General features: G+C 42.1%; 4 protein-coding genes across 5 annotated transcripts; 1 reads left to right on the top strand and 3 right to left on the bottom strand.

Moving 5' to 3' along the window:
• Positions 1 to 603: 603 nt before the first annotated feature.
• Positions 604 to 2,003, bottom strand: LOC121984808 (arginine-glutamic acid dipeptide repeats protein-like). Of its 2 annotated transcripts, XM_042537948.1 has the most exons (3): positions 1,382 to 2,003; positions 1,073 to 1,221; positions 604 to 975 (listed from the first exon to the last, which is right to left on the bottom strand). In XM_042537948.1, coding segments are annotated over exons 1-2 (600 nt in total). In that variant the 5' UTR covers positions 1,981 to 2,003; the 3' UTR covers positions 604 to 975; positions 1,073 to 1,220. The 2 variants fall into 2 exon arrangements, with proteins under 2 accessions (XP_042393882.1, XP_042393881.1); XM_042537947.1 differs by having other exon boundaries at positions 1,073 to 2,003.
• Positions 2,004 to 2,912: 909 nt separating this feature from the next.
• Positions 2,913 to 7,336, bottom strand: LOC121984807 (la-related protein 1B-like). The gene is made up of 6 exons (XM_042537946.1): positions 6,796 to 7,336; positions 6,125 to 6,704; positions 5,877 to 6,027; positions 5,708 to 5,798; positions 3,791 to 3,862; positions 2,913 to 3,614 (listed from the first exon to the last, which is right to left on the bottom strand). Exons 1-6 carry the CDS (start codon positions 7,189 to 7,191, stop codon positions 3,339 to 3,341), a joined length of 1,566 nt encoding a protein of 521 aa, XP_042393880.1. The 5' UTR covers positions 7,192 to 7,336; the 3' UTR covers positions 2,913 to 3,338.
• A 3,142-nt stretch (positions 7,337 to 10,478) lies between these two features.
• Positions 10,479 to 11,907, bottom strand: LOC121984806. Its single transcript, XM_042537945.1, has 4 exons — positions 11,558 to 11,907; positions 11,126 to 11,228; positions 10,847 to 11,008; positions 10,479 to 10,762 (listed from the first exon to the last, which is right to left on the bottom strand). Exons 1-4 carry the CDS (start codon positions 11,872 to 11,874, stop codon positions 10,628 to 10,630), a joined length of 717 nt encoding a protein of 238 aa, XP_042393879.1. The 5' UTR covers positions 11,875 to 11,907; the 3' UTR covers positions 10,479 to 10,627.
• A 570-nt stretch (positions 11,908 to 12,477) lies between these two features.
• Positions 12,478 to 12,867, top strand: LOC121986805 (E3 ubiquitin-protein ligase EL5-like). Its single transcript, XM_042540742.1, has one exon. It carries the CDS (start codon positions 12,478 to 12,480, stop codon positions 12,865 to 12,867), a length of 390 nt encoding a protein of 129 aa, XP_042396676.1.
• Positions 12,868 to 12,888: the final 21 nt, after the last annotated feature.

Below are 12,888 nucleotides of genomic sequence, written 5' to 3'. Positions count from 1 at the left end.
GAGCCTGTTACTCAGATAAATACACACCCGGTCGATCGACTCGGGGGTCTTCGACATCGAGCCCGTGGCTCAAATAATATACACACCCGACCGATCAACTAAGGGGTCTTTGACATCGAGCTCGTGACTCAGATAATATACTCACCCGGCCAATCGGGTCGGGGGTCTTCGATATCGAGCCTGTAGCTCAGATAAATACACACCCGGCCGATCGGCTCGGGGGTCTTCAACATCGAGCCCGTGGCTCAGCTAAATACACACCCGACCGATCGGCTCGGGGGTCTTCGACATCGAGCCCGTGGCTCAGATAATATAAACACCCGATCGATCGGCTCGGGGGTATTCGACATCGAGCCCGTGGCTTAGATAATATACACACCCGGCCGATCGGCTCGAAGGTCTTCGATATCGAGCCCGTGACTCAGATAAATACACACCCCGCCGATCGGCTCGAGGGTCTTCGACATCGAGCCCGTGGCTCAGATAAATACACACCCAACCTATCGGCTCGGGAGTCTTCGACATCGAGCCCATGGCTCAAATAAATACACACCCGACTGATCGGCTCGGGGGTCCTTGATCGAGGAACTATGGTAGATCATATAACTAAAAGAGGGAATATAACGGAAAAACTGACATGTCGACCAGCAGAGGATCTGATTCAATTCCTTTACTCCCGAGTACCCGTGGAGTGAGGCAAATATGATATGCTCGTCGAAACTCACCAAGGTCATGAATATAGCAAAATTTTCCGACGTCTTCCATCTCCACGTTCCAGATCAGGCGAAGTTCCACAGACAGCGCCAATTATGTTCCTGTCGGGAAGCTGAGAAGACGGACCTACCGGAATGACGTGTCTGGAATGTTGACCGCGTCATCATGACCTGGATGGTGGGATGTCTCCTGTGTTGACCAAGTCGTCAGAAGTCCTTCGGTCAACAATACCTGCAACCAGCGACCGGGTTGCCCCGGTCTCTGGTACCTCGATGCTCAAGGTGAGCCCCACGAATATATAATGATCCGAATAATAACAGGATAATAAAATAAGTACGAAATAAGTACGGCGACGTACCCTGGCCCCGGGGGGCGCTCTCGGATGGAGGGGTGAGCTGGTTGCGAAGCTGATCGAGTCGTCGTGACCCGGAAGTGTGGATGCCTCTGAACCGTCCGAAGAGGAGTTGGGTCCGGAGGTGACGACGCGGAGCCGAATACAGCATGGATCTGAAAGGTGACACACAATCAGAATACAACGACGACACGACCGGCGTATGACATCGGCTCGCAGGCCGGAATGTGACAACGGCGTATATGCCGGAACACAGTGACAACATAAAGGCCAGAACAAGACACACAGATTGGATCGACACATGGATCGGCATACCACAGCGACACAAATCGGAACCGAGGTAAAGTCGGCACAGGGACTGCCGGTAAGTGATGGTTGCGGCCCATGGAAGCTACCGGCGGAGGAGCTGCTGGGGGCGCATGGAGGCTGTCGGTGGGGGGCTGGCAGCGCGCGGAGGTTGCCGGCGGAGGAGCTGCTGTGCGCGTGGAGGTTGCTGGCGGGGGGCTAGCAACGCGCGGTGGCTGCCGGCGGAGGTGCTGCTGTGCGCGGTCAGCGATGGGCGTGGGTTGTGGGTGCGGTGCGAGTGGTCCGATGAGCGGCGAGTCCTGTCGAAGGTCCCTGTGGCGGTAGCGCGGGGAAGAAGGGAGCTTTCCCCTCCCCTGCTTGCGGCGAGGGGAGAAGAAGACCCTCTCCTGGTCATGGAGGCGGCGGCGGAGGAAAACCCATGCCCCAAACTCCTGGTGGCGGCGCTGGAATGAGGAGACCGGAGGGGAAGGGGTAGAGGAGAGGAGGGGAGCGCCTACGGCTTCGGTGGTGCCAACGAAGGGCGAGAGAGGGAGACCACCCTTCCTTGGCTGGCGGCGGAGCCCCAAAACCCGAAGCCTCCTCTTTTTTTCATGAACAGTGCTGGCCATAACTCAAAAGTCCTAATCTTGAAAAGACCAAATTGCAAATTGTCCCTCTTTCCTCCTAATTACTCCTATACCCAAAGCTGTATCCGCATTAAAATATATATATATATATATATATATATATATATATATATATATATATATATATATATAGATATTACCAAAGAACAGTAAATGCCTGGTTAAGGGATAGATGATTATATATATATATATATATATATATATATATATATATATATTACCAAAGAACAGTAAATGCCTGGTTAAGGGATAGATGATTATATATATATATATATATATATATATATATATATATATTACCAAAGAACAGTAAATGCCTGGTTAAGGGATAGATGATTATCTTTTATGCCACAGGCTTTTAATTGATAACAAATCCATTACGTATTTTAACTTTTGATACATTTCATATATTTTCAATTTTATAACAAATTTGTGTATAAAAACTTGTGATTATTATTTTAAATTATTCCTTCAGGAAAGTGTTTCCATGCCATTTGGGCACGTTATCAGATTTTCTTTTCATTAATAAAGCATGTCATGCATGAATACATTTATCAATAAGAAAACATATGTAAAATCGTTAAATTAATATGCACAATGGAACCTTCATAAAAATGTATCATTTCCCTTTTAATTCAAGAATGTGACAAGTTTATGCAAGTCCAATATATTTTTCATTTAAAAAAAAAACATAACTTTGTTAAAATCTCAAAAACTTCATAACAAATTCAATGTCTAGCGCTTTTACCCTAGAACTTCAAAAAAAAAGACAAACTTGCATCCTACTATCAGCTTTTCCTCCTTGCCCTCCATCTTTATTCTTCCCTCCAAGTAGAAATCACTACTGGCTACTAAAAGACTGTTGTATTCGCACATATCTGCACCTTCAGTGCATCAGGGACAACAATCTTCACGACAAGAAAATGAAGTGGAATTTTGTCTCTTATTCATGAAACACCAAAAAAAACGAATAAAGGAAACAATTCACTTGACAAGTTTAAGGTGTGACAAATTCCATCCTCATAACGCAAAAATGAGAACAGTTAAGACGCTCTAAAGAAACAGTATGCAGAAATAAACAGACTGGAAATCCACAAATAAACACAGTTGTTGCTTCTATCTTTCCCCCTTTTTTTTCTCCTTTCCATTTCTTTTCTTGTTCTTTTGATTTTTCAATTTTTTTCTTTTTTTTTTCTTTTTGTTCCTCCCTCTTCAGTCTGCAACCTAAAAGATACTTCAAGATTCTGGCATGGCAACCGCAAAATAAAATGCAACCTCCCATAGATTGCCAGAAATGTTCTCATTCTCCACTCTCCCTCTGTGAAGAACTCTAAAACAAGTCACTCTTGATCCATTTGTCCGATAATGTCACCATTACAATCGGCGGCAGCATCAGCATGTAGCTGGCTATTCACGTTGCCAGATGCTGACCGACTGAGAATCCTTCTCCTGCTCTGCTCAGAAACTGCCGCCTCCAGATCAACAGCTTGCAACTGTGCAGCCAGATTATCAGGTTTCAATGTCACTGGAGACTGACCAGAAGCGTTGGCAGCCCGATTGATACTTGGTCGGAGAAGATAACTCATCCAGCCTTTACGCTTCCTAATTTTATCGCCCTGTGATATGCATGTGTCAAAAATAACTAATAGAGGACTACCACAACATAAAAACAAGTTGGTGTATGTTCATGGGTTTACATGGCAAGTTCATCTATGAAGCTAAGAAACTTTGAATTAGTTTACAGTTCAAATTAATCATTACAAATGGCTAGGGGAAAAAATTTAAAATGTACCTGCACTTCGACTTCAGTGGACAGCGGGAGAGTGTCTAATATGAAGTCTATGTTGTTCGTTATTTGTCTGACCTGTAAATATTGAGAAATTTTTCCATACTGAAAATTAATACTTCAATAGTTAAATTAGAAAGATAAGAAACAAGAAATCAATAACATATATATATATATATATAAACCAAGAGGGATTGACGCCACTGTGAAGTGTGACCCATCAAAACTGTCCAAATCATGAGCAACATGGCCAACTAGATCACAAAGATTGAAACGGCATTGAAACAACCAATGCAGTAAGTAGAAAAAATTGTCACGAACAAGATCGCCTAATGCCTCTCCAGTTGTGAGTTGTAAGCAACTAAGCATAAAAGATACTTTCTCTAAACATAATTACAAATATAAATATCACAGCAACTTTATCAGAATTTAATACAATAATGTCTGAGAAGTTGAGCATCCCAAGTAGCTGAGGTCAGCTAAAAGGCGTATTCCAGCAATGGGCTCTATATAAATTTGTATTACTTGTAATTCCAAAATATCAAGGTCCAAGGTCATTCAAATGTCTTCAAATTTTATCAAATAAATTTAATTGAACTCCTTCTACCCTGTCACCTTTAAAAAGAATATCCTCTGTTAATCCGATGATAACATAAATAATAAGTCATCAAATCACCTTTTAAGCATTCTGAAGGTGGAAATTCAATCCCATCCCATATAGTTGGGATTAAAACAACTACTTGTTCTTCAAGATGGACATTCACAAATTGGCAACATAGTTTGCAAGAGTGGTAGTCATCGTCAGTCACTTATAACAAGGATCAAATTCTGTTGATAAATAATCATAATCTGGCCAAAAGAACTAGAAAACAAACAACTTTATACAGCTTGAAATATTTGCAGTTGAAATTCAATAGTGTACAGATATAGGTCACGATTATCAAAATAGAAGCAGTACACATGATAGTCGACCAATGAGTATTGGAAAAAAAAACATAAGTACAGAAGTTTGCATACACTCTGTCGGAATCTTCAGACGACTATTGTAACTCAATCCCCATCCTTTTTCAGTTTGACTTGTGTCAATTGATAATACATCTTATCCAATATTCTACATGGTGTTGGAGGATCAAATTGAAGGGGGATGAAATCACAGAGCCAAAAAAGTGATTGACAAGAGGAAGTGACAATGATCATGAGCCCTTTGCATTTGAAATATGCTCAGCTTAGACAATTCACTTCTACAAAATAAGTATTGTCATCTAGTCTGGGTAATGTCCTATTCCAAGAAGATAAAAGTTAAGATACCAATTTTATATTAGTGCGATAGTGTGGTAATATACCATGACATCAAAGTCACAAAAGCTATTGCAAATGCCTTAGTTGTTGGTAGTGATCAAAGAAATTGCAGTTCCACAGATGATACACATTATATACGAATAATAAAATAAACTCTTCCCATACTTTCCTTCTGTTCCATGTGCTATCTTGAACTATAATTCATATTTATAATGTTAGCTATCTCTATTTGTTGGATTATACATTATTGCTTGGCTGGCAATTTTTTTCTAGATGCAACATAATTTTCAGTAACTTTGACATTCCATCCAAAAATTATACCAACATGTGTTGAGGGACTAAAATTATACAAAGCAGAGACTAAAATGACTGATTAAAAAGCCAACACTATAGCAAAGTAGTAGAAATGCTATTATCACAGTCATCCACTAAAAATTCTGATGCACTATTGTAAAGATAGATTGGAGAAATTTCAATTATTACATTATAGGTTTAGATGGAAAATAAGAACGTCACATATTGTAAAATATTTTTTCTGTAATAACACCAGAAAGAGAAGAGAAAAGGGGAATTCTTCAGACATTCTTCATGTGTCAATTATAAGCTATGATAAAACCAACTTACTCTATTGAACCCAGCGACCAAGGATACCGAAACCCATCCCTGCTCATCCATGTTCTGCCTTAAATAAACATCTCTACACAGATTCTCATCACTGGGAAAGTGGGAAAAAGATAAACAAAATATGATAATCATTTAGAGCTAATGTTTGCATAGCAATTCATTCATTCACCTGAAATAGAAATCTATCTGCTTGAGTAAAGTAGCACGCTGCGCATCTATAGCTGGGAAATACATAGCATGTGCCATTCCCGGATGATGAACAAAGGGAAGAGCCCCAGGAGGTGGTTGGCTAGATAAATAAACGTAAGGAGATTGCATATCTGAAACCAGGTTAAGAGAATCCTCGTGAACAAAGAGAATTCCATCAACAGATGATGAAACTACAGATCATCCATTCAGCAAGACCATAGAACTTACCAGAGAAAACAATGGGATTCCCAAAAGGCCGAACCTGTGGAATATGTCCAGGGAATGGAGGTGGCATTGGCGGCGGTGGAGGCCTAAAATAGGGTCGGGCACCTCGGTGCTGGATCTGGAAGTCCCTTCCAAAAGAATTCCTCCGATATCCATCATAGCTACCACGCTCCTGATCACGGCGGTTACTATAGTTGCTATGGTGAGATCCAGAACCACCGCCATTGTTCCACCTCCTGTTGCCACCATAGCTCCTCCAATTGTCACCGCCACCATCATGAACCTGTGATCCCGACCCGCCTCCCTTGGAATCATTGTTGTAGTTGGTAGTGTTCTTGGTAGAATGCTCTTGAGACGAGAGCTCTCGAGGAGCCTGCTCGTCCATGTTTGCCTGGGGCATAATTGCCAAAGTCGGTGGGGGTGAGGGCGCCGCCGCCGCCGCCGCCGCCACACTGGTAGGAGACGCGCCATTGCTAATATTACCACCACGTTTGATCGATTTCTGGTTTTCAGGAGCCAGATGATTTGGAGCGCCATGCGGAGTTACATTCTGCTTCGGCAAAGAATTCGAAGTCGCAGGCCCCTAAGCACAAAATCCAATAAAGGCATTAATCTAACACGACAGATAAACGCAGATTTAGATCAGTTTTTTTTCTTAATCAGGAAACCCTGACCGGTGATGCAGAGAGCGGCGGCGTTCCATCTGAAGCGGAGGGCTGAGACTTAGCTGCAGGCTTGGCGGACTCAGAGAGAGCAGGCCAGGAGGCGGAGCCGCCCATCACGGCCGGGCCCGTCTCGATCGAGCCATTGGGCAAAGGGCGCTTCCAGGCGGGCTTCTTCCCGCGAGCAGCGGCGGCTTCCTGCGCGACACCATCGGAAGCAGAAGGCTTTCGATCGGAGGGATCCGGCGACGAGATCGGGGGCGGGGAGGAGGAGGATCCGTCGGGTTCACCTCGGACGACATGGGACCAGGGTTGGCGGGCGGCCCGGTCCGCCCGCGGGGAAGGTGAGGAGGGCGACGAATCCGTGGAGGCGGCGGCGGCGGCGGCCATGGAAGCAGGAACGGTCATCGATGAGGAGAGTGAGTAAGTTGAGGGAGGAAGAGAGAGAGAGGATCGGCCGCTCCCTCCTCACGCCGTCGTCCGTGCTTGTTGTTGGTGGCCCTCTTGGTCTTTCCACTGCTCTCTCTCTCTCTCTCTTCCTTTCCTTTACCTAATGTTTTCACACTAAATAATAAACACCCCTAATTATCAATTATTAATTTTACCCTTCTGTTTTTTTTTCACTCAGAGGAAAAACCCTAAAAACACTTTTATACATATAGATATTTCTAGGGAAAGCCCATTCAGGGCCCTATGTTCTTCTTCAAACAAACCCACAACATAAACAAACTCAACTCTTTTTATTTTATCTTTATAATTTAAAATATTATAATTATAATGAAGAAAAACATTTATAATCACCATAAACAAGTATAACATCATAATCACCCTTGTAAATACAAATTTAGCATTCTACCTCAACTAGTAGCATACAAAACGTTGTAATCATTTATCTAAGAATGTACATTAGTCCACACATTGGTTTCCAACTTTCAAAGTTGTCTAAAATAAAACTTGTGCAAGTATAGAAGATGGTTGTCTATAATTTCTATAGTTTGACTTTCCATTCACATTCATAAGTTGTAGCATTTTGTTCATTCCGCATTTCGTTCCAATTAATATAAATAGAGGTAAATTATAGAGTAATTTTTTAGCTGATGGGTAAATTGGTAAGTGAAAGGAGTTATTTTTCTTGAGGGCACGTGTCTATCGGGAATTGAATTTTTATTATATTATAATAAGTTTATCAACCTCTAGCCATCTAAATTTAGGGATAACAATGGATCAAATTTGAGTTGAATTTCATATCCTCTATATCTATAGTCATCTATTATATCTATCCTTGTACTAATCTTCATACCAATTGGATATTTAACTTTCATCAATCCTCATACTAATCTCCATACCAATTGAATATTTAACTTTCATCCGCATCTCTATCTTCATACTTGTTAAAGGATCGTGTATTCATATCCTATTTATCATCCTATTACTATATACAACTCTCTTTTTATTAAAAAAAAAATTAGGTGGCGTTTGAGTAAATGACTAGAACGAGGGTATGAGTTTGATAGTAAGGTGGAATAAGAATGACAATGGAAATAAAACCTACCTAGTTATATCAGTTTAGTTGATTCCAATAAATCTAGAAATTATTCCTAAACTCACAATCCAAACACTATCTTTTACTATCATTTCATTTCCTCATTCTCAAATCTATCAACCAAACGCCCCCTAAATTATTTCAATGAACTTATGAATAATTATTAAATTCTTGTACTCGTATGCTCTTATTCATCTCACGCTCCTTCGATCGAGTGAGTATTTTTTATAGAAAAGAAGATGAGATACGTGTTGATGATAGGGTAAAGAGGCAAACTATGCTTTTTTTTTAAGTGGAAGTGGGCTAAAGTTTTTTTAATAAAAAATGAGGCTTATATATATTTATATATATCGGATATCAAAGTATGAGTAGGATTTTACCATATTCACCTCCATACCTTAAAATATCAAAACTTAAATACATGATTATTTAATCAGATCTAAAAAAAAAGTTCATATCCTTCTCCATTCACATTAATGAGAAATTATCATCCCTATATGTTCGGGAAGAAATTGTCTTCCCTATGGAACTCTTAGCGAGCAGGGATTTTCTGGTAGGGTTGTAAATGAACCAAGCGTTCGTGAACAAGCTTGATGTTCAGCTTGGTAAGAGTTTGTTTATGTTCGTTCAATATATATTAGATTAATTAAATAAATAAACTTGAACAACTCGTTAAGCTAAACAAACAAGCTTGAACACATATATGTTCATCTCGTTAACGTTCGTGAACAACATTCGTGAACAATGTTCGTGAACAACGTTCACGAACAATGTTCACGAACCATATTTATTAATAAAACTCTTTTCAATATGCTAAATAAAAATAAAATAAATAAATAAATAAATAAATTTAAATTATCAATCTTAATAACCAATCAAGCAATCAAACAAGCTTGAATTGAGAGCTTGATAACATCTAAACGAACCAAGTTCAAACCAAGCTCGAACCAAGTTCAAACCAAGCTTGAATTGAGAGCTTGATAACATCTAAACGAACCAAGCTCAACTCAAGCTTCAAACAAGCTCAAGTTCATAAAAAATAAACCAAGACAAACTTGAACACTAATTTCAAAAGCTTGGTTCATTTTAAGCTCGACTCGGCTCGGCTCAGCTATCTTATCAAACAAGCTTGAACATCCTAAAGCTTGGCTCGGCTTGGCTTGTTTACAGCCCTATCTTCTGGTCCATATTTTTATGAACCGCATGGAATTATGGTCGGATCATGGTCGCGATCCGGCTACAATTGGTTCATAATTAATTATGATTGAATCACGATCATGATTTAATTGTTATTTTATATGATCCATCCTCTGATTTATAATAAAAATGTGGACTGAGGAGACCCCTGCTCCTCTTACACATTCATAAGTGATCATCCATCCTAAATCCTTGTTAGGCTGTAAACACAGCCCAATTAACAAATAGATATCGACCCAATTATGGCCTCTGTTTTTCTTTTCTTGCCCCTTTCTCGACCTGATCGACAGACGGATCAGGTCATGCCGGCCTCTGCAGCTCCTGCGGGCTCCTCCTCCGAAGAACGGCTGTGGAAAAGACTCAACGATAGAGTCGATTGCATCCTCTGGCCTTGGAATCCTGATTTCCAGTCTTTGCCTCTCTCTTTCGTATGGATCTCTCCACCTTCTGCGTCTTCTTTTGCTTTTGCATTCTTCATCAATTATTAACAAAAATCGTTTTTTTAAAAAAAAATATCCAAGTGCGGGAGGCTTCTGAGCTTCTGATGAGCGGATTCAACTCGGTCTCCTCGTCTCCGTGCTATTTTTTTTTCTTAAAAAGGCATTCTTTTTACACGATCATTTTGTTAATTGATCATTGCTTTTGCAGTAAACTTGTGTGAGATACTAACAAGGGAATTAATGGCTAGGTTGGTTTAACGATTGGTCTGAGTTCTAAAAACATAAGTAATTGATTGAAAACGATATCGCTTTAAAATATGCTATAGAAATGTCAATTCGAGCTTTTTGTTGGATTCTTTTTTTTTCCCCTCACCTAAAACAACACTTTCAGGACCTTTCTTTCTAAATAAGGTTCGATTCCAACTGCTTTTTGGGTGGAACAACCATACATTTCATCACACCAAAAAGGTTATACTTTTTCTGATTTAAAGAATGAAATCAAGATAACAATTGAATGGATTGGAATGATTTTCTCATTTCATTGTTTGATTGTGTTAATGAAATGACATAACAATTGCGGTTCTTTGTACATAACAATCAAATAGCCATACATCATATGGTATATTTCTTATTGGCACTCACAGAAAACTTGACTTAATACCTATCAACTTTGCTTTGCTACAAGTGGATCGATAATATTCCTCCATGCCTTGTAATCAGGCACTGGGCCAGACACAGCCAGTGGAATCCCATTTACAAAGAAGAAAGGTGTGCCTGTCACTGCCCTTGAACAACCATACTGCAGTAGTTGAACAATCAGCGTCAGAAACAAGAAAAAAATATTAATAAAATAGAAGAAACAACCTTGAATGTTTACACTGACCTTAAAGGAAATCCTCGTTGCAGAGTCTGTTTCTGTAGCATTGAAACCGGATAGAATTGATGATAACGAATCCTTGCCGACAACCTTAGTGGCCAGCCTTGAGATGTCATCCACTATAGAAGCTCTTGTCAGGTTGTAAGTTGGTCGGTTGTAGTATTTCTCCTGTTTTGGTACAATACAAATTAGAGAAGGTGAAGCAATGTTTAGATGATTGAATTTGTAGTTGAGAAAAAAGGTCTTTTAAAAGAAAAGAAATTGTATGCAGTAAAAAAAGACCACCTGAAACTTGAAGAAAAGCTCCAACAACGGGTATGTTGAGGATGAGTTGAGCCTATTGGCAATGTGAAGCGCACGGCTAGCAATAAATGCATTGCTGTGGTAACTGCAATGACAAAAACATCACTATCGCAAGGCAAATCCACTGGACAAGTTGCACATGAAGAAAGCAAACCGTTTGTCCAGACATGAGTTGTTTTGTTTCAGCAGATTTATTCATTCCGTAGAGCAATCTCAAATGAATAAACTTCGTGTCTATTCAAAAAAAAAAAAAAGAACAACATGGATGAGAAAAAGATGAAAAGGCTCAAGAAGAAGCCATGCCATGCGAGCGTTCCAAAAGGTGAAATCTACCACCACTCTGCATAATTTTCCACTAAAAAAATTCAATCAAAAGATGCTAAAGGAAGACCAGGTTTGACTCCGGGAACTTACGGGAGAGCGAAAGTGTGGACGACGAGTGAGAGGCGATGGGAGTAGTGGCGCAGCGCCTTCTTGAGAGGCGGCCATGAGTCTCTGCTGTCAGGGCACACAGGGTCGAAGAAGGCCTCCACCACCACGGATTTGCCCCACACGGGAGGATCGGCTCCGTAGACGAAGCCATCGATTCGGGGTGGGATCGGCACCTGCGCCGCTGCTCGCTCCAAGCCGCAACACAACAAGGATAGGAGGACGAGGAGCAGCACATCGGCCATGGTTGTAGCCTCCTGCTTAATCCGATCCTCCTTCATGCCGCTCTCTCGGTCCTTCATCTACGCTAATAAATCGTAATCGAATGTAATCCGACCTCATGAATGGCGTCATCATCCACTTATGTCCCTTCCCACCGCATGTGACGCGTGTCATCTACTCATCTCTAAGCATTCAGCACGCCAACGCTGGATGACGAAAACGTGACGTGGTTGCCGTTATTAACCAATCCCTATCTTCCACGTTATCGATAAGCCCGACTCCACTCGACGAGTCGCACGTGGCCGCCCATCCTGATCGCGGGCGCCAATTTCGCTTGGACAGCCGACGCTGGAGGCTCTGCGCAGTCTTTTCGGTCGTGATCCCTTTACGGTCGTCCGGTTCGATCTTATCAAAGCTCGGCCGTTGATTATTAATTGGGGGACAACGCTCCTCGACGGTCTCGATTTTGAGGTTTACGGATCGGGCGAGAATGAAGAGACATTCGTTGGAAATCGATCGGACGACGCTGCGGATTCTTTTTTCCTATAGTTCACAAGACGAGACGTGTAAGCTGGATGGAGCCTTTTCCATCCATCCGTCAATCCTAGCCGTCCGATCACAGCATATAAAGATTAAACGACTTGAGAAAGAATCTTGATATCGATCTCCATTTCGGTCGATCGATGTGGGCGGTGTACCTGGCGATCGGGACGGTCTTCGCCATCAGCTTTGGGATCGCGATGTTGTTCGCGTACAAGTTGTGGTTCTCGGTGCCTGCAAGCCTGGTGGCGTCGGAGGGCAAGGCGGCGGCCGGCCTGTCGACTGCGGAGTTGGATATGATAGCAGGCGACGGAGGGGGCGCGGTGGTGGATGGGGGGCAGTACTGCGCGGTGTGCCTGGAGGAGATGGAGGAGGGGCAGGCAGCGAGGGTTCTTCCAGAGTGCCGCCACGCCTTCCACCGCGAGTGCGTCGACAGATGGCTGGCGAGGCACCGGGAATGCCCCCTCTGCCGGGCCGTCCTCCGCCCTCCTCGTTCGCCTCCCGTCGCACACGTGCCGACGCTTGCGGTGTAGCTGCTTCTCTGCGGAGGGTCT

The sequence above is a fragment of the Zingiber officinale genome, chromosome 5B (assembly GCF_018446385.1).
Source record: "Zingiber officinale cultivar Zhangliang chromosome 5B, Zo_v1.1, whole genome shotgun sequence".
NCBI classification, from domain to species: domain Eukaryota; kingdom Viridiplantae; phylum Streptophyta; class Magnoliopsida; order Zingiberales; family Zingiberaceae; genus Zingiber; species Zingiber officinale.
The sequence above is the reverse complement of the archived record's forward strand: the minus strand, read 5'-3'. Positions and strand labels throughout refer to the sequence as shown.

Coding starts and splice junctions, on each gene's coding strand:
- LOC121984807 (XM_042537946.1), bottom strand. CDS start 7,191: ATGACCGTTCCTGCTTCCATGGCCGCCGCCGCCGCCGCCTCCACGGAT. Junction 5,799..5,876: donor CAGATAGATTTCTATTTCAG/GTGAATGAATGA, acceptor CCACTTTCCCAG/TGATGAGAATCTGTGTAGAG. Junction 3,615..3,790: donor CCACTGAAGTCGAAGTGCAG/GTACATTTTAAA, acceptor TGCATATCACAG/GGCGATAAAATTAGGAAGCG.
- LOC121984806 (XM_042537945.1), bottom strand. CDS start 11,874: ATGAAGGACCGAGAGAGCGGCATGAAGGAGGATCGGATTAAGCAGGAG. Junction 11,009..11,125: donor AGCTTTTCTTCAAGTTTCAG/GTGGTCTTTTTT, acceptor GTACCAAAACAG/GAGAAATACTACAACCGACC. Junction 10,763..10,846: donor CAACGAGGATTTCCTTTAAG/GTCAGTGTAAAC, acceptor CAACTACTGCAG/TATGGTTGTTCAAGGGCAGT.
- LOC121984808 (XM_042537947.1), bottom strand. CDS start 1,980: ATGGCCAGCACTGTTCATGAAAAAAAGAGGAGGCTTCGGGTTTTGGGG.
- LOC121986805 (XM_042540742.1), top strand. CDS start 12,478: ATGTGGGCGGTGTACCTGGCGATCGGGACGGTCTTCGCCATCAGCTTT.